We start from the raw sequence: 19,315 nt of genomic DNA on the forward strand, positions 1-19,315 counted from the left end.
TGCTCATTGATTAAATCCAATCTCTCCCACTCCGGATACAAACAGGAGGCTGTGGTCCATCGGGACCAAAATATAATGCCACAAGAAGAATTCCCCCAACCAGACTTTGCACGCGCCCTAAACAATATTTTAACACACCCTGCCAAAGGGGTCGGCCCAATGGTACCACTACCCAGTGTTCCCACATTGCTAATATATATTTTACCACTAAAAATTAGGCCCCATGTTCCCACAGTCTTAAGATTTTGTCCTCGGGTGAAATTGACCCGTTTTCCTATATCAATGTTCTTTGTTATTACCCCAAATAACATGATTGATTCCACACAACGCTCTTTGCCAAGTACACATCTCTACTTTCATTCATTTTGGAGTGTCACATTCAAATTTATAGCTTGCAAGTGTTTTTGAAATAGTATTGAGTAAAAGTTGACATATTCCAGTCTGTGACTATCCATCAACATCCGTTCCTTTCATTTTAGTCTAAATAATTCCTAATTTTTGCTTTTCTAACTCAAACATAGTATAGAATAATTTCCTATAAATGAGGTTTATTGACCATAAATTCCAAAAGAAACCATAAAACTAAAGTGAATAAGTTAGTGTTGACACGTCAAAAAATGTGACAAACGTTGAAAAAAAGTGTTGTAAGGGACAAAAATGTAAGAACGTTTTTAAATGATTGTTTTGGAAATTATTAATAAAATAAATAATAATTCGGGTCACAACCCCAAATTGGAAAAGGGGGGGCAATCTGATACAAATTTAGGAAAAATAAATGTGGAAACATTGGACCTAATGTTTTTTAAAGAAATCTTGGAATTGTGGGAACATAGGTGCTAATTTTGAAATACATTTTAGAAATGTGGAAACATAAACCCATACAGCCTTCCTTCTTCCCTTTCTAAAACAGATAGCTCTATTGAACATTGTTATAAATAGTGTCTTTTTACATTTGCTCATTTTTAGTGTGTCTATTTTGTATTTTTTTTTTTTGTAGGCTTGACTGTTAGCAGTAGCCTAGGCTTTGCTTTGCTTATTCTGTTTTTAAAGTGTTTACTGTATGCACCAACACACCTAGCAACAAGTGTAACGTTAAACTTTGGCAATACATCTGATTGTGAATTGAATAATAACTTAACGTAGGCCTACTGATTAATTAATGCGCTGACTATATTCCGGTGGTTATGTGTTTTAGACTCCAAGGCTTCCACAGAATCTAAAATTTATTCACATAGTATTACTATAGGATAATAATAGTATAAATCACATATTTCCATATGCTGAATACAACATCCATAGGAACAAATTCAGTGCTCCTAAACGTTTTTTTTCTGGTTTTATGACTGAGTTTAGAAATTACATTGATTCAATTAAAAACTAAAAAAATATCAAGGCATTAAGAACTCTGGGTCTATATGAGTCGTGTGTGACTTTAAAGATTTATCAGTAAGGTTTTAATTTTTCTCTGCCTACCATCTTGTCCACCTAAGCCTATAGAGACTGGGACTGTACCCTGTATGATTTAATGTAATGCATGTAAATTGTTGTAGGTGTGTTGTACTTGAATTTAAAAAAAATTATAAAAAGAGTTAGAGACTAGCTAGATGCCACAGAGAACCTCTTGCCCTTTCCATTTTACGAACCTGGAACTATACACCCCCACTCTGTTTAAAAGGCAGGCAGCGTCGCAAAAACAACCAAATAAACGCCTGAGTTGTGATATTACCGACCGCCTCTGAAGGCAGCAGAGCCTCGTTTTTCACACTTGTTTCAGACTTCCTCTCCAAGTAGTTGATGCAGCCATTTTGATTTGGAACCGCAGCACTGAAGAGAAATTGTCTGGAAAAGGTGGGAATTATGTTACTCAAAGCACGACGCTGATATTTCCTTCACACCTTCCCGCCAGCGTGGAATTGAATTCAAACGCAATGGTATATTTGTTCACCTGGTTAGAACACGGTGCTACGACCTTTTAGCTTTAATTTATTTTTAGCTTTGCTAGCTCATGTTAGCTCGGGTGGGCTCCCTTAACGTTAGCTCACAATTGTATGACCACAGGCGGCTTTAGATGCTGACATTTCACCGTCCCCGAATTTATTTTAGCATCATGCGTCAGTAATGACATAGTAAGCGCCCGTATACTACGTAGCGTTTGTTTCCATAATTAGCTACCCGGGGAAATGGTTTCCAGCTAACGGGAGTCTCTAACTTCAGCTAGCCGGGTCAGCTAACGTAACGTTAGCACTTAAATCGAAGCTAATGCTCGTTCATTTCTTGCCATTAACGTTAAAGGGAGAGTAATGTTATAGCGCATCAACTGCAGCAGCTCTCTGCATGTCAGCAAAAGAGATGCTGATGGTGCAAATGTAAATCTTGCCGGCCTGGATATTCCAGGTGTAAACCCAGAGGAGAGTGATGTGGGACCAGGGAGGACAGCCCTGGCCGCAATGGCCTCTGAGCCAGCAGCAGTGGATGCAGTCCTTCCAGCACCAGCAAGATCCAGGTTAGTGATTGACGCACATGCGCCATGAACACATTTTTCATTAAATGAAATGTGCCTCTGCACTATGGCATCTTTGCACATCTTCCCGCTGCTCAATAAGCCTTGATTCACTAGGATCTGTAAGAGCTTCTCTTTGGGTGTTTTTTCAGGTCAAGTAGACTGGGCTGCTCTGGCACAAGCATGGATAGCCCAGAAAGAGTCGACCGGAACCGAGCAGCAGAACATCCAGCCTAATGGCCAGGACATCCCAGGCCTTGATCCAGTTGGACAGGGTAACCACGGCGCCTTCCAGGGTGACCCAGCATTCGGCAGAATGTGGCAGCCAGGTAGGATTTTAACCCTTTGTATGAACCAGCTCCTGTACCAGAAAAACCAAAGAGAAGAGTGGAGAGAAATAACAATACTCTACTCTTTGGTTTTTCTGGCACTGGAACAGGTTCATTACAGACTTACTATTATTTTTTGGACTGAAGAGAAATTTTATGACATGATATATGATCTCTCGTGTGTATTTGTGCACTTGGATAAACTACTGGAGACTAGGGCTGCACAATGTATAATTTTTGTCTTCATCGTCAATATCAACTGGCGCCATAAACCCGTTGTGAAAGGCCGCAACACGACAGAAACTAGAAACAACAGTACAAAATTGCATTTTAAAATGAAACTATTATTCTTTTTTAGTAATGCCTTTTATATCCAATTCAATGTTTTTTCACACAATTTTCTTACATTTGTTTTAAATAGAATACTGAAAGCAGCGGTACTGAGTACACTTTAATATCTGTGTGTTTTATTGTTTACCGTGTGTAATATCATTATGGCATATTTTCCTCAAATCGTTCAGCCCTACTGGATACCAACCAAATCCCTCTTGAGGAGACACTGAGAAGAAGAAAAACACAAGGTGTACACATTGTTTCATCTTTTGTTTATCAGTGATGTTGCCATTCACAGAATGGGGAATGCATGGCCAGCCCCCTCCTCCTCCACCCCCTCCTCCACCTCCACCACCCGACCAGGCCTGGATTTCCCCAGGGTCCGGACCGATGGACGTGGTGAACCCCAGCGAGGACAGCAACAGCCAGGACAGCGTGGAGTTCAACTCGGAAGCCCACCACGGGGTTTACCCCCAGAACAGCCATGGGTATGGGGCACAGCCCGACAGCTACGCGTTGGCCCCCATGGCCATGAACCAGTTTGATTATCAGGTATGCAGATGCTACAGTAGAAACTGTTGAAGCGTTTGGGTTTTAGTGTGACAACCAAGTAACACAAGAAGGAACAATCCATAGAAACTGTGCCGGGTCCCAGCATCTAGATCTATCAGTCAGTGCTTTCTTGATGAGGTGCAGAGGAAAGTGTTGGCTTTTTGAGGATCCAGCATGGTTTGTTTATTATTTATTTGTATTTTCTTTCTTTCTTAAAAAAAATAAAATAAATACGAACAAACATTCCAGGCCAGTCAGGAGTGATGAATGTCTGCCAGGACCTTCTGTACTTTGAACTCCCTTTTTAATTTTCATTTTGTGCTGTCTCTCCATAGCATGGAGCTGCCTCATCCTTTGGCCCCACACCCGCCAGCTTCCACGCCCCGTACTGGCAGGGTCCTCCTCAGAACAGACGAGATGCCAGACCGCCCGGCTTTAGAGAGCGGCCCAGATCCCCAATCCAGCTCCCAGTCAAACAGGAGGCCCCAGCGCTGCTTGGTGAGTGTTTGTCCACCTCCAAACGCCACTTCTCTGTATTTTTTGTGCACCGTAAAATAATGCTCCTAATCTTCTGACAAAGTATAAAAATTGACTTGCACCTAGGCATGTACTAGATGTACATTGCTGTTATAAGTGTTGTTTTTTTAGTTGTTTTTATCAAGTTCTGTTTAGATTTTATTGCCATTATGTTCAAAATATTGTCCCTTACTTGTGTGCACTACCGTATGTGAAAGGTTGTAACAGACAGTGAAATTACAACACCCTTTTTTTATCTCTCAAATTATATTACTAAATTGATTTGCTCTCTTGCTGAAATGTGCTATAAAAATAAAGCTGCCTTGTCTTACTGTTATAACATTAAAGCAGTTTGTCACTCGACAGGAAATATTCTCATAGTAGATTACAAAAGCTGTTCATGCAGTCGTAACAACGGGGCAGAATTTGGATTACTCACTTGGACCTGGTCTTTCACCTTCAGATGCGGTAAAAAGGCGCACACTACCTGCATGGATCCGGGAGGGGCTCGAAAAGATGGACAGAGAGAAGCAGAAGAAGCTGGAGCGCGAACGAATGGAGAAGGAGCGTGCAAAAATGGCAAAAGACGACGGCAAAGAGCAGGAAGCCGACGAGGGAGGCGATGGGCCACGTATGCCACGCAAGAGTAAATTTGTAAGCAACTTTGTTTCTGTTCTTGACAGTAGTTGTGTGTGTGTGTGTGTGTGTGTGTGTGTGTGTGTGTGTGTGTGTGTGTGTGTGTGTGTGTGTGTGTGTGTGTGTGTGTGTGTGTGTGTGTGTGTGTGTGTGTGTGTGTGTGTGTGTGTGTAATGAAAGGAAAGGACATCCGGGGGCATGAACCGTTCCTTCTCTGGTACTTCAATGAGGACTGTTGCATGGATTGCCTTCACAGAGGATGCCCACTTCGGCGCTTGTTAAATAACCATAAATATGCTTCTATATGCATCAGGACAGTGATGATGAGGAAAATGACGACAACGAAGAAAAGGCCTCCATCAAGAAAGAATTCTCTGGTCGGAGCCCGTCGCCTCCTGCAGAGGACAGTGAACCTGAAATGACAGAGGAGGAAAAGGAGTTCCAGCTGGTCAGTTTGACCCTTCAGATCGTTTCTGCACGTAGACGAAGATGGTTATAATATTAATAATGGAATTCATATGTCTCCCCCTCCCCCCTGTCTTTAGATGATCATCACAAAAACACTACTGACTGAGATCCTTCTCGAGGTCACCAATGAAGAGATCATGCATGTGGCCAAAGAGACGCACCGGAGAGCCACCCGAGGTCTGCTCTTGTTTTTTCCAGTTCTCACATCATCTATGCTTGTCACCAAGACATTGTGTTTAAATCTGAAGAGAATCTCTTATGTGTGCATAAAATCTCTGTAAATGAAACTCAATGATGCCCTGTAAGCTAGGGTGATTGAGCGGCAAACATGGGAGTCTATGTGATATGCATATATTCAACCATTCTCTGCTAATGCATCAGGAGGAGAGGAGCAGAGCTGTGCTTTTCACAAACAGTATTTGAAAACGTGGTCTTCTGGTTCAAGGCACTGAAGGTCCTGCTGAAAGACTGTACCCTATGAGTGAATAAAGTCTCAGCACTGAATCTGTAGATAACAAGTGACTTCCTCCATTGAAGTGACTGTGCATTAGTACAGATTGGTTCTTTCCCTCCCGTCCGACTGTTTGACTTGGATTGTGTGGCAGAATTTTGTTTAACTCTTTCTCTTTTCTCCATTTTTTTTTTTTTTTTTTTTTTTGTTATTTCTTTTCTCTTGTTGCCAACGGCAGCTCTTGTGAATAGTGCTTTACCTGTGACCTCCCTTCTCTAGCGACTCTCTCGCCTTTGAGAAAATGTGTTTTAACATGTTGTTCCTGTTGTTGATGTGAATCAAAGCTCCTGCAAAACAGCTGGCACAGTCAAGTGCACTGGCTTCTCTGACTGGTCTCAGTGAGTATCCCTTTTTCTGTCACTGGGGGGGAGGGAAGGAAATGACTTCATTTGAAATAAATGGCTGTAGGAAGACGGAAAAGCTGTTAGTACAAGCCAATACACCCATTACACTTTCCAATTTAAGGGGAATCGCAATGATGGATTTGTACTTTGATGATAGAAGCATGCTCTTGAATACAAAAGTATGTCTTGTTTTTCTTTGAGGGATTATATATATCAGTTAGTTTTTTCAAAGGGGTTATCAGTGTGAAATTTGAAGCTATACAGGATTAAGTGCCTTTTGCTGGGACTTTGGGTTTGGACTGGGGTCTTTCAAAAGTGAAACCTGATTGTGAGAATATATCTTTGTCATTGCCAACACTCAACAACCCGGGGGTTCTGTTGTGGCAGGTGGGCTTGGGGACTATGGTTCAGATGAGAGCGAGGACGAGGATGAGCGCAGCGTGCGAGGGTCCGAGTCCTCCGACACCGATGACGAGGAGTTGCGCCACCGCATCCGAGAGAAGCAGGACGCCTTCCGCCGCAAAGAGCGGGAGACGCAGCAGCTGCAAGACAAACAAGCGCAGGAGGCTCTGCTCGCACGGGGTAAGACATGATGTTGGTGTCTTTGTGAAGTTAGACGAGGAACACGCTACATTGCTTGACTTGAATCCCTCAAGATGGTTGGACGGTGTGATACAACACTGAACCAACATGAACATGATGGAAGAACCTTTCCACCTAACTTTTTGCATATTTTACAACTTTTACTCTGGCATATTAATTGGCCTTTTCTGTTTCCATTAATGTTGGAGTAGTAATCCAACAACATCGGAAGATGTTGATACTTGTCTGGTATATATATATATATATATATATATATATTTAATTCCGTACAAAAGCTCCCAGTGACCAGGAGTCAGTTGACATTTTGAACATCACTCAAGATTACAATCCTGATAAATGGGAAAGTTGTGACGTCATTGGAGTTTGATACCTAGGCTCCCGTACCGGTCCGATACCAGTGCGTTTAATACATATGGTTTTTAGCAGATGTACCATATGTTACTATCCCTGTATGGATTCAATATTAGTGCTAGTGTTGTCTTATGGCCTGGCTCAGGTTAAACCCCTTTGTAAAACATGAACAAATTCATGCAGAGATGGAATGCCATAGAACTTTCTTTTATTAACTAGTTTGAACGTCAGTCATAATGAAAAAAGGACATAAATAAATGACTTAATTTCTTAAAGTTTCTTTGTCTTCAGGCTAAATTACGCTGTATTGGATTGGTGCATTGTTTCGCAGCTCGCCGATGCCAGCGGTATCCGACGTATTTCTGATACTGGTATCGGTTTACCTCTAATTACAGCTCCTGTTGTTTCCTTGTTTTTTAACGAGTCTTTTCTTGTTTTTTTCTACAGAAGAGATGGTGAAGGAGAGATTGGTCAGAGAAAAGGGGGATTATGATGAGGGCCAGCCAGAGAATCCACACAAACAGGAAGTAAATGAGAAGGAGGCGGAGCCCTTGGTAGAGAGGCGTAGGTCCCGTAGTGAGAAGGAGGGTAGCGAGAGCAAGCACTCGGGCAGAGGGAAGGAGCGATCCGGGCGAGGCAGCAGCAATTCCCCGGCCAACGGGCACAGCAGCAGCTCCCGCTCCACCTCCAGCCACAGCAGCCGTCGTTCTTCTTCCTCCTCCTCGTCTTCTTCTTCCTCTGCATCGTCCCGCAGTTCCTCGCGATCCTCCTCGCCCCGGAGAAAGAGGAGGCGTAGCCGCTCGTCCTCCCACAAGGCCCGCAGGCGTAGCCGCAGCCGCAGCTCCCACAGGCATCGCAGTGAGAAGGGCAGGGACAGGAGGCGGAGCAGCGCTGACAGGTCAGGCCGCCACAGGAAAGATCGCAGTGATTCCAGGGAGCGCAGGAGCCGCAGGACTAGATCCCGATCCAGAGAGCGAGACCGGGCCAGAGCCAGGGTCAGAGACAGAGACAGCCGCAGTCGCAGCAGAGAGAGGGAAAAGGAGAAAGAAAGGGATAAGGAGAGGAGAAGGAGCCGTGATGGCAGAGACGGCAGTAATAGTCGTAGCAGCAAAAACAAGCTGAAGGCTTCCAGCAAAGACAGAGAGAGAAGGAGGGAAAGGAGTCATAGCCATGAGAAAGACAAGAAAAAGAAGGATAAGGATAGGGAGAGAGAGTCCGATAAAAAGAAGGACAAGCCAAAGGCCAAAGAGAAGGAGAAAGAAAAAGGAAGCTCTGTAGTTACAGAGGAGAATGGCAAATCGAAGAGAAGGAGAGAGAGTGACTCATGCACGGACTCCCAGAGTGACAAGCACTCCCGGCAGGAGAGCAAAGCCAGCAAGAAGGGCTCCGCCAAAGCTAGCAAGAAGCGCTCCGATTCGGACTCGAGTAGATCCCCTAGCCCCGAAGTTAGCAAGGAAAAGAAATCTAAAAAATCCAAACGTAGTCGCTCAAGATCGACGGAAAAATCTCACAAGTCTGGTAAGAAGGCAAGCCGCAAACACAAGTCTAAGTCGCGATCAAGGTAGTATTCGTTTTTTCTCTTTTTTTCCTACTGTATGTTTTTCATTGTATGTGTCATTGTGATTTCTCTGGAGTCCTTTTTTAATCAACGTATTTGCAATAGCTTTAAAAAGGCAAATTGTTTATTGTATGTTAAGATAATGTACGGTCATATGTAACAGTGTAAAGTCAAGTCTGATGCAATAAAGGGTTGTAATGATTCATGTCCTATCCATCAGAAGCAAATGCCATTTCTGAATTTCTAACCAGTCAAATGAAGTCTCAACAATCCCCCCTGTTGTCCTAGTAGAGTCCACTTGGTAGCAAGGGGTTGGGGAACATTAGTTTTTATGGAGATAATAAACAGTTTGTTACCCTAGGAGTACAGTATATATGGGGGAGGGGGGGGGGGGGGAATTTGTGCATGTTTGTATGTTGTAGTCTGCGTGGGTCAGTGTGATTGGTGCAGTATTAATGTCATGTCCGCGTCTCTCTTTCAGGTCAACGTCCCCCTCCCGTCGTAGCAGACGCTGAGGAGCACAGTTCACCTCCTGATCTGTGCACTCTACCACTTTTTAAATTCCATGAGTTGAGCAGGCTTGTCTCATTATAGAGGCAATTGTGTAGGTGACCCCCTCCCCCTCTCATACATCTTTCATTGTTGTAAATATGTTATTTTTAAAAGTGTGACTGAAGAACAAGACTTTTTGAATGGTAGGAGTTTTCACTTGTATCATTATGCAAAGCTTAATAAGACTCTATGGACACTAAAAGCTCAAGTTGTATCATTTTAAACCGTAACAGGATTAACCTTTTCCCCGAACATTATTGTAAATGTCCAATAAAACTGTTTGTTCCTTGTCTTGCCTTGCTGTCTTTTTTCTTATAATACTACATTTAACAGCAAACGTTCTTTCAAATGTTCCTAACACGTCATGACGATTCAAAATGTTACATGTGTACACAGAATCACACGGGAATGCTTTTGGTCCTTGTGGGTTTGTACTTCTGTTGGCTGGGGACTACAAGGTTAAGAGTCAAAACACTTAAAGGGTGAGAAAATGTCATCCCATTCACATCCAACTACAAATACCTTGGCGCTGTACTGGACAACAAGCTCCAACAGAACTCGTGGACAGATCTTTTGCACACAAAGACACAGTGAAGAATGTACTTTTTAAAGGTCCCATGTCATGAAAATTTCCGTTTGAGGCTTTTTAACAATAATATGCATTCCCTCACACTGCCTATGGTATTTTGATGCCTATGAATCAATGCTGCAAAAGTGCAGGGAATTTGAAGAAATGCGGTCTCCCTCTCAAATATGCAGACTTTAGCTGATTATGAATTTAATTATAATTGGGTTTTTCTGGCCATAAAAGCCTTAAATCAGTAAAAAGCAGCTAGATGTCCAGCCGGCCCTGGTCATACCCAAGTGTGTGTAGTGGAGTGTGTGTGATGTATGGTCTCATGTTATGTCTGTTGGAGGGACTGTTTGTTTGTCTGTGCTGCAAAACCAAATGCCCCATTGGGACAATAAAGTTATCTACTAGTTAGTAGATAAAAGAAGATGCTTTAAACTAGTGTAATTTCTCGTTAGAAGATGAGGTACAAACTGTCAAAGGATTGCATAGTTCACCATACAGTATGGATAACTGAACTTCTAAAACTTACATAAAGCCTGTAGCTAGTTATGATATGACATAAGTTATGTTACATAACAGAACCCTTACATTGTAAATGTTAATGTAGTCATCAGGCATTTATTACACAATAAAAATGCTTGATACAGCTACTTGTTTCCCGGTGGTACTGTCACTGTATGATTGCTAACGTTAGCTCGAAACGCCGTTCCAGTGACACCCATAGTTGTGAGTGATTGCTAACTTGTAGCTAAGCTAGCAGTCATTTTAAAAACTTTGTAGCGGTCTATGGTTGTTTAATTGCTAACGTTAGCTTAAAACGCCATTCAACTGATATCATTTGTTGTGTTGTGGTGTTAACTTAGCCAGCAGTGAACAAACTTTGTTAAGTAGGTCCATTTTTAATCTTTATTGATATCACAGAAGTCTCTCGTTAGCAAATTGTAGGCTACTCATTGCAAAGTCACGCATGCGCGACTCACATCTTCACTCGACTTACATCGGGTAGTGACCATAGACAGTTAAAGAAGTGAGGGCGTGACCGGAGTGACAGTTTGCAAAAAGTATCGGGACAGTAGGAACTAAAGTGTGCCATGTTTCTCCCCGAGCAATAAACACCAGTGCACTTTTTCAAGTGCAGTCAACACATTCATGGCAGTGAACCAGCGACTGTTTGAGGTGCTTTGAGTGGACTCAGTTAACGTTGCAGTGGCTAACAGCATGTATGCGAATAAGTTCAGCCGCTTCATGTTAGCGCTGTACAGCCGGAAGACGGCCACTGCCTGCGGCGGGCTCTTAACGGCCACTGCCTGCGGTGGGCTCCAGAGTGCGGCAGGACGGAGCGGCTTTAGCTGGACTGCGGTGTGTAAACAGCGGACACTGTGGCTCCAGCGGACCGCCTGTCTGAATACTCAGCAAAATACGGTTCGCTGTCACGTCAGGTAAAGTCTCGCATTGACAAACCTCTCTTCATAGCCTAATACAGTCAGAGCTTCACTTAGTTCATTTTGACTTTCGTTTAATGTTTAGGTAAACTTTCTTAAAATGTTACGTATGTTGCCATATCAAATAAAGGTCACATAAAATGAGCTTTCACTTGTCTGTATAAAGCAGGTTCTGTGTATATTTTACTAGTAGTTTGTGATAAGTTTTCCTTGTCAAGTACTCTTTAACTGACACAACTTACATCATTGACTTTTAATAAGAATTTGTCCCGCGGATTGTATTTTTGCTTTTAGATGTTTTATTACAGAAAGTGTATCAAATAGGGCTGGGCAATATATCGATATTATATTAATATCATGATATGAGACTAGATATCGTCTTAGATATTGAAGAACCGTCATTAGGGCTGGGAAATATATCGATGTCATATTGATAACTTGATATGAGACTTAATATTGTCTTAGATTTTGGATATTTTAATATGGCATAATAGTTGTGTTTTCCTGGTTTTAAAGGCTGAATTACAGCAAATTGGTATGATTTATTTCAACTTACCAAACTGTTCTAGCTGTTCTATTGTTTGCACTTAGTCATTATATCCACATTACTAATGATTAATTATCTTAAACCCAAGTGTGAAGACGTTTTTACAAAGCATAAGTTGTCAACGCCACAATATCGTCATCGAGGTATTTGGTCCAGAATATCGTGATATCTGATTTTCTCCATATTACCCAGACCTAATCGTGATATTGTTACATGTGAAGTGTTTCCTCAAAACCAAAATCCCGGCACCCCAGCGAGATCTACGTCGTTTTGACGTCCCATGTGTGCGCCACCTCGGTTGCGGCTAGTATACCGGCAGCTTAAGATGGGGACTTTTTGAATCCATGGTCCCAAGGTTGTATGTGTCATTGGCTGTTGTGTGTCCCCTGCATTAGGTGTTGTGTTTAGGCCTGTACACTAGGGCTGGGCAATATATCAATATTATCTAGATATTGTGATATGATATATATATACTAGATATCGTCTTAGATTTTGGAAAATTGTAATATTGTGAATTCTTTTTGCCTTTACCCACTTAGTCATTATATCCACAAAACTGAAGATTATTTATCTTAAACGTCATTGTAAAGATATTTAGTTAAAGCACCCATACCAACCATATAATATCGCCACAATATCGGCATCGAGGTATTAAGACAAGAATATCGCGATATCGGATTCTCTCCATATTGTCCAGCCCTACTGTCCACACTGTTGATGTTGTCCTGTCTGTTTCCCCTTTGCAGTGCTCGGTCCGCCTCCCAGACCACAGTGGACCCCGATGAGGTGAGGCGGTTCCAGTCTCTGGCCAGCAAGTGGTGGGACGAACAGGGAGAATTTGCAGCTCTTCATGCCATGAATGACCTGAGGGTGCCTTTTATACGGTGTGTATGTGTGTGTTTGGACTTAATCTGCATGTCAATAGTCATATGTGTATTTTTAAAGTCACCCCTAAGTCACTGTCAACTCGGGATGGATAGGCAGAGGCGGCAAGCAATTGTGTCAAAACATAACCTGGAGGGGATCCGGCCTTGTGGTATTTGAGAGCAAAAACCCCCATCAGGGATACACCGGAGTGGCATGGATCGAAAGCGACAGGATTCCTTCACACATCAGCCCATTTTCAGCAGCGTTTCCACTGCCCCAGCGCTACATGTTTTGTGGCTGCGTCTGTTTTGATTGATAAGATCTGCTGCACGGGCCCCGCAAGATGATCACGCCATTACCCATCCAGCCCAGAGGCCCCCCCCCCCACCCCCACTAGTGGTGGGGATGATGTGTGTTCATGGTGACAGCATGACAGATCCAGTGCCAGTGTGTGTCTGAGTGTGGCTGATTTGCCCGATGTGGGTCTGCCCTCAGGGCGTGTCTGAATGAGACGCAACAGCACCGCTGCTACTGTTGCTGTTCAACCTTTGAGACTCCGGCAATCTAGCAATCAATTTATTGAAGAGCTAGACAATACATCGACACGAGACTAGATATCGTCTTGGATTTTGGATATCGTAATATGGCATAAGTGGTGTCTTTTCCTGGTTTTCCAGGCTGCGTTACAGTAAAGTGATGTCATTTTCGGAACATACCAGACTGGTGTAACTGTTCTATTGTTGGTCTTTACCCACTTAGTCATGATATCCACATTACTGTTAATTGTTTATCTAAAATCTCATTGTGTAAATGTCTAATGAAAGCACCAAGAGTAAATATCGCTAAACGCCTAATATTGGCTGATAACATCGGTGGGGCTCTATTTTATATGCGTCCTTCTGTGCTGTGGCGGGGTAGGGGGTTAGTTAGGTGGATGTCTGCCAACACCTAATCCTCCCTCTTTTGCTGTTTGCACTACATCTACATGTCTACATCCAGCAGAGCTATAATGAGGACGATGCAAACCCAGATCTCGGCCTGTTCTGCATGGTTAATGCCTGAGGCAGACTTTGTGCGAGGGAAGGTAGGAAGGAAGGAAGGAAGGAACAGAGGAGCGAGCCTGGGAGGAATTTGTAGCCAGAGGATATTTGTGGTTGTTGGAGGGCAGACACTGTAGCCCACGGTGAAATGAAGATGGTTGTGACAGTATATGGTGTAAGCAATGAAGAGATTTGCATGGTCTCCAGCCTTCCGTACGCCCTACCTCTCTATGCTAAGCCGTATTAGGCTGTGGAGGTTTTTGTTTTTATTATTTAGATTAGGTTTGGGGCATTTTTAAGCCTTTATTGACAGGACAGTTGAAGAAATAAAAGAGGAGAGAGAGTGTGAAGGACAGAGCCGTGGGTCGAAGTATGTATATATATATAAATATATATGTATAAAAAAATACGGGCGCCCGTTCTACCAACTGAGCTATTGGGGCGCGCTGTGGATGTTTAAGAATACACACACCTTCCCTCATGATGGATGTATGTTAGAGAGTAAGAGGAGGATAACTTTTAGTTGAAATTTAACCCCACTTCTGGTTTACCTGTTCAGGGACAATCTGCTGAATGTGCACAGAGTCCGTCACCCTGGGAAACCTCTCCGAGGACTCCGCATACTGGATGTCGGCTGTGGAGGAGGCCTGCTCACAGAGGTAAGCGTGTCTGCACGTGTCCTTTGTGAGAAAGCTGCAGATCCAGTGCGAACGAGGACATGTAGACAAAAATAGCCCTGCCCCTATCCGTCCTCTGTCCTTTCCCGATAGTTTCAGTTGCTACTTTTCACGCCACATTGAGTTCTTTTCCATCCAAATAGCGGTCTGTTTCAGTGTGAGATTCTGCTCCCAGTGCATTATAGTGCGAGTCCTTTCACAAACATACCATAACAAAGCATTTTAACGTCAGCCTAATTCTGCTGCCCTTTTGATTTGACTGGTCTCGTTGTGGTGGAGCGGACAGTCGGTCATTTACACTTGTTTATCGGTTTGTTAGAGTCGAAAGCTCGGCATGCGGGACAGGGCTTCTGTCTCTGCCTTCATCTGAACTAAGGACGTACCAGCTGCGTGGTGTGATTTGAGAAGACAAAATCAGGTCCTGTGCTTGTATGGCTCTGTCACACAGGCTGCCATATTTAGACACCGATACACACACACACACACACACACACACACAAAAACAGTGGGTCTGCTAAGATTGCAATTGTGATTGTGTCTCTGGGTGTCTTGTCACTACACCCCTCTCCCATCAGAAGGGATCAGCTGTGTTAGGAAGGAGATCGGCCCCTGGGCAAGTGCAGCTCACCACACTGGCCTGTGTTTCCGCTTTTGTCCAGAAGAGGGCATTGTTGTTCACATTCAACCAACCCCTTATGCTTATGACCTGGTCTAAAATGCCTTCAAAAGTATTTTTACAACACACATTTCTCTTTACAAAGTTTGTTCTTTCTGAGCTCTGGCTGGTAAAAAGTGACTATGACATTGCTTAGGTCTATTAAAATGTTGAATTGGGAGACTGACTAGCAGCAACATCCTCTTCATCACAGACCGTAACATGGTTTGTCATGTAGTCTGCACCTCCTGACCCTAAATGACCCTGTTTGTCCTCATCAGTTGACCTGATACCGGATAAGCAATGAAGATGGATGGATGGATGCTGTTATATGGGATTTATTTTAGAAATGGATCTAGTGCAGTACGTCTCGTTTTGACTTTTCTCTTTCCCCTCTCTCCTCCGCGCCCCACACCAGCCCCTAGGCCGCCTGGGAGCTAATGTGTTGGGCATAGATCCAGTAGGCGACAGCATCGGTACAGCCCAGCTGCACTCATCCGCAGACCCGGACCTCTGCGAGCGGGTCTGCTACCGGGCCAGCACTCTGGAGGAGCTCGCAGCAGAAGGCGATGCCGCAGAGGAGGAGCAGGGGGCGGGCCAGTTCGACGCGGTTGTAGCCTCTGAGGTGGTGGAACATCTGGCTGACCTGGAAACCTTCGCCTTCTGCTGCAACCAAGTGCTGAAGGTGTGTGCCGGGACAGAGCGTGCGTTTCCCTCCAGCTGTTAGCTCACGTCAGATGTGGCCGCATCGATACAGCATGTGTCCATGTGCTTATCTGCGCGTATGCTAATGTGCACAACATGAGGGCTGTGTTATGATTGTTGTGTTTGCATCTGCTGTGTTTCCCTGGGAATGGGTTAGCATGTGTGTTTGTGTGTGTGGGTTGCCCAAGACGAGCTTTAGTGAAAGTCAATACTGAGACCAGATGATCGTAATCTCCGAGGACATTGGCCCGGGGGGGATTTTCACTTAATGCCTCGTTGCAAAGGGTCTGGAAATGTCAATAGAAAGCCAAGTTCAGGAAGTTTGAAAAGTGTGAACAATTGAAATTTCAAATCTGGAACTTTTAACAATGAATTTATTTGGGGGTACAATACCCATAAAAGGCTATGTCTTATGGCATGTTTTGAAGTACACACTTTAGAACTTGTTCTGCTAGTTTCTGCTAGTTAGCATGTGGGATGGAGCTGGATTAGTCATGCCAGTTTGCACACAGTTGCCCACGTTGTCAGCTACTAAGGGCCTTTACCCATTGATTCATTTTTTAGCCAGCTAACTCACCACATGGCACATTTCTCACTGTATGCTTTTGATGATGGATTATGTCTGCTTCTGGTATGGCAAAAGGTTCGCTTCTCCCTGTATATGACGCGCGAAACAGAGCCTGAGCAAATAAACCCAATCTTTCCATTTTATTCCCGTTAATTCCCATGCAAAGTTTCCCCTTGGAACATTCCTGGAATGTTGCTACCCTAGACTGAAAACCCTTAACATGTGTCTTGCTTCAGGGCATCCAAGCATGACGTCTTGTATGGTTTGCATTCAATTCACTTGAAGCTTTTACTCTCTCTCTCTCTCTCCCCCCCCTCTCCCTCTCTCTCTCCTGTAGAAATGGTTCATCTTGACCTAGGTTGAACCTTGAGGTTTGGCACTGCTCCTTCCTGGTCTCTTATACTGGACTCTGTCCATCTAATCCGTTCTATAAATACCCCCGTGACTCAGGTAGCACCTCACTTGTGTTAGGGCTGCACAAGAAATCCTTTTTATTTTTAAACTCGGTATCAACTTCAGCAATAAACACATTGCAAAAGACCCTCTGGGATGTTTCGAGATAGTTGAAAAAGACTACAAAAACTACAAATTTAAATGTAACTCGTTTTTTTATTGGTGCCTGCCTTTTGTGTTCAGTTCAGTGCTAAATCAAATAATAATTTCCCTTTAGTTTTTTTCAATTCAACAAGCAATATGTTGTATCATGTCACCAGTATATTACAGCATGTTGCCAACATAGTGGAGTTAATAACGAGCTACAAACTGTTTTTCATCTAAACGAGCCGTCCCCCAACCTGGAGAAATATGACTGGTCTCTATAGCAACCGGCGGTGCTTAGGGATCGTCTAAAAAAACTACAACACCAACACAAAATAGCTATTAATGTAATTATCAAATAAGGTAGTGTCTCTAAACTAACCTCTATTATAACTTGTCTGCTCCTAGTTGTACTACAGCACTTATGATAAAAAAAAGGTTTGGAGACAATAGCTTATTTAATAATTACATAAACAGATATTTTGTGTGGGTGTTGTAGTTTATAGACGGTCCCTAAGCACAGCCGGCTGCTACTACAGACCTGTCTTATTTCTCCAGGGCTTGTTTTTTTGGCTTTTAAGAATATTTTTGGGGCTTTTCCGCCTTTAATTTTTGACAGGACAGTTAGGTGAGAAAGAGAAGACACGCAGGACATCGTCCCAGGTCGGATTGGAACCCTGGACCTCGAGGCACAAACCTCTCAGTACACGTGCACCTGCTCTGCCACTGAACCAACCCGGCCTTATTATTTGTAGCTCATGTTAACCTCCCCACGTTAGGAAAGATGCGTCATTTTTGACGTAAGTGTAAATCTGGAAAACTAAATCTAAAAATCTAAAACTGTTCCTTTTCTGTATGCGCAGCTAGGCGGCTCCCTCTTCATCACTACGATAAACAAAACCAACCTGTCCTACGCGCTGGGGATCGTGGTGGCCGAGCAGCTGCTGCGCATCGTTCCCGGCGGGACGCACGACTGGGACAAGTTCATCGGCCCTGTAGAGCTGGAGCGCCTCCTGGAGTCCAGTAAGTCCCTGTCACACCCACATGGGGACAAGAGCACAGAGCCGAGTATTTTCCCTGTAAATGATGAACAGCAGATTTCTTTTTTTTGTGACAAGTGTTTCATGCCATGCATGAATATGAATCATGTCGACACCCCCGTCAGTATCAGTATCAGGAGCTTAAACCACACAATCTGCTCAGCACATACAAATACAAGCAACTTGTATTTTTAAGAAAATACCTTTTACTAGAGCCCGCCCGATGAAGGATTTTTAAGGCAAATTCCCACTGGTCTAATGTCCATTCCAAACAAGTTAGCGGGGGTTTCCTAGCTGCTATGTCACCATGAAGACCTGATTCTCGCAGTCTCCTCTTTTAACAGTTGTTCTAGAGATGTGTCTGCTGCTAGAACTCTATGTGGTATTCATCTGGTCTCTAATCTGAGCTGCTGGGAATTTTCTGAGTTAGATTTCTGAGGCTGGTGACTCAGATGAACTTATCTTCAGCAGCAGAGGGGACTTTTGGTCTTCCTTTCCTGGGGGGGTCATCATGTGAGCCAGTTTCGTTGTAGCGCTAGATGGTTTTGCAACTGCACTTGGGGACACAGACAAAGTTTTTGCAGTTTTCCGGACCGACTGACCTTAATTTCTTAAAGTAATGATGGCCACTCGTTTCTCTTCACTTAGCTGATTGGTTCTTGCCATAATATGAATTCTACCAGTCGTCCAATAGGCTGTCGGCTGTGTATCAACCGGACTTCTGCCCAACACAACTGATGGTCCCAACCCCATTAATAAGGCAAGAAATTCCACTGATTAACCCTGACTAGGTCCACCTGTGAAGTGAAAACCATTTCAGGTGACTACCTCATGAAACTAGAATATAAGACATGTTTTCAGTTATTTCACACTTTTTTAAATACATAATTCCACATGTGTTCATTCATAGTTTTGATGTCTTCAGTGATAATCTACAATGTACTGTGTCTTTGTATGTATATATATATATATATATATATATATATATATATATATATATATATATATATGTATGTAGGTTTATGTGTGTGTGTGTGTGTGTGTATATATATAAGTGTCTTTTGTGTTGCTGTCATGCCCTCTCAGCTCTGGCCTCTATCTCCCCCCCAGATGGTTTCTCGGTGCAGTCTGTCCAAGGAATGCTGTACAACCCGGTATCAGGAGCCTGGAGCTGGACTGACAGCACCGCCATCAACTACGCCCTCCGCGCTGTCAAAGTGCGAGACGATCCCCACACGGAGCAGGCCGGGGGCGGCAGCACCCACCCAGAGGAGCACCCCACTGCAGCCCCACACAGCTGAGCCCAACCACTGGAGAACCAGTCGGAAAATGAGAGGCAGCTGCATCCAGATGGGCTGTAGTTGCAGTCACACTCAGAATGAGGTTGCTTTAAGCTTTTGGTTTTCTGTC

General features: G+C 43.6%; 2 protein-coding genes across 6 annotated transcripts; both read left to right on the top strand.

The window, feature by feature from the left end:
• The first annotated feature begins 1,740 nt into the window (after positions 1-1,740).
• pnisr (PNN-interacting serine/arginine-rich protein) lies at positions 1,741-9,543 on the top strand. Of its 4 annotated transcripts, XM_034874036.1 has the most exons (12): positions 1,741-1,848; positions 2,395-2,503; positions 2,653-2,829; positions 3,461-3,714; positions 4,050-4,212; positions 4,694-4,884; positions 5,180-5,314; positions 5,412-5,511; positions 6,130-6,183; positions 6,577-6,771; positions 7,591-8,704; positions 9,183-9,543. In XM_034874036.1, exons 2-12 carry the CDS (start codon positions 2,416-2,418, stop codon positions 9,214-9,216), a joined length of 2,505 nt encoding a protein of 834 aa, XP_034729927.1. In that variant the 5' UTR covers positions 1,741-1,848; positions 2,395-2,415; the 3' UTR covers positions 9,217-9,543. The 4 variants fall into 4 exon arrangements, with proteins under 4 accessions (XP_034729927.1, XP_034729930.1, XP_034729931.1 ...); XM_034874037.1 differs by lacking the exon at positions 1,741-1,848 and having other exon boundaries at positions 2,426-2,503; positions 3,461-3,650; XM_034874039.1 differs by lacking the exons at positions 6,577-6,771; positions 7,591-8,704; positions 9,183-9,543 and having other exon boundaries at positions 5,412-5,543; positions 5,592-6,135.
• A 1,356-nt stretch (positions 9,544-10,899) lies between these two features.
• Positions 10,900-19,238, top strand: coq3 (coenzyme Q3 methyltransferase). 2 transcript variants are annotated; one of them, XM_034874067.1, is made up of 6 exons: positions 10,900-11,266; positions 12,563-12,700; positions 14,283-14,382; positions 15,474-15,740; positions 17,729-17,888; positions 19,033-19,238. In XM_034874067.1, exons 1-6 carry the CDS (start codon positions 11,046-11,048, stop codon positions 19,083-19,085), a joined length of 939 nt encoding a protein of 312 aa, XP_034729958.1. In that variant the 5' UTR covers positions 10,900-11,045; the 3' UTR covers positions 19,086-19,238. The 2 variants fall into 2 exon arrangements, with proteins under 2 accessions (XP_034729958.1, XP_034729957.1); XM_034874066.1 differs by having other exon boundaries at positions 10,908-11,266; positions 19,016-19,238.
• The last annotated feature ends 77 nt before the right edge of the window (positions 19,239-19,315 follow it).

This window comes from Etheostoma cragini, chromosome 6 (assembly GCF_013103735.1).
Source record: "Etheostoma cragini isolate CJK2018 chromosome 6, CSU_Ecrag_1.0, whole genome shotgun sequence".
Classification (NCBI taxonomy): domain Eukaryota; kingdom Metazoa; phylum Chordata; class Actinopteri; order Perciformes; family Percidae; genus Etheostoma; species Etheostoma cragini.

Bases quoted from the DNA above. Each gene is read 5' to 3' on its own strand.
- pnisr (XM_034874036.1), top strand. From the start codon at position 2,416: ATGTGGGACCAGGGAGGACAGCCCTGGCCGCAATGGCCTCTGAGCCAG. The intron at 2,504-2,652 runs GTTAGTGATTGA...GTGTTTTTTCAG, and splicing joins CCAGCACCAGCAAGATCCAG to GTCAAGTAGACTGGGCTGCT. The intron at 6,184-6,576 runs GTGAGTATCCCT...CTGTTGTGGCAG, and splicing joins GGCTTCTCTGACTGGTCTCA to GTGGGCTTGGGGACTATGGT.
- coq3 (XM_034874066.1), top strand. From the start codon at position 11,046: ATGTATGCGAATAAGTTCAGCCGCTTCATGTTAGCGCTGTACAGCCGG. The intron at 12,701-14,282 runs GTGTGTATGTGT...TTACCTGTTCAG, and splicing joins CTGAGGGTGCCTTTTATACG to GGACAATCTGCTGAATGTGC. The intron at 15,741-17,728 runs GTGTGTGCCGGG...CTGTATGCGCAG, and splicing joins GCTGCAACCAAGTGCTGAAG to CTAGGCGGCTCCCTCTTCAT.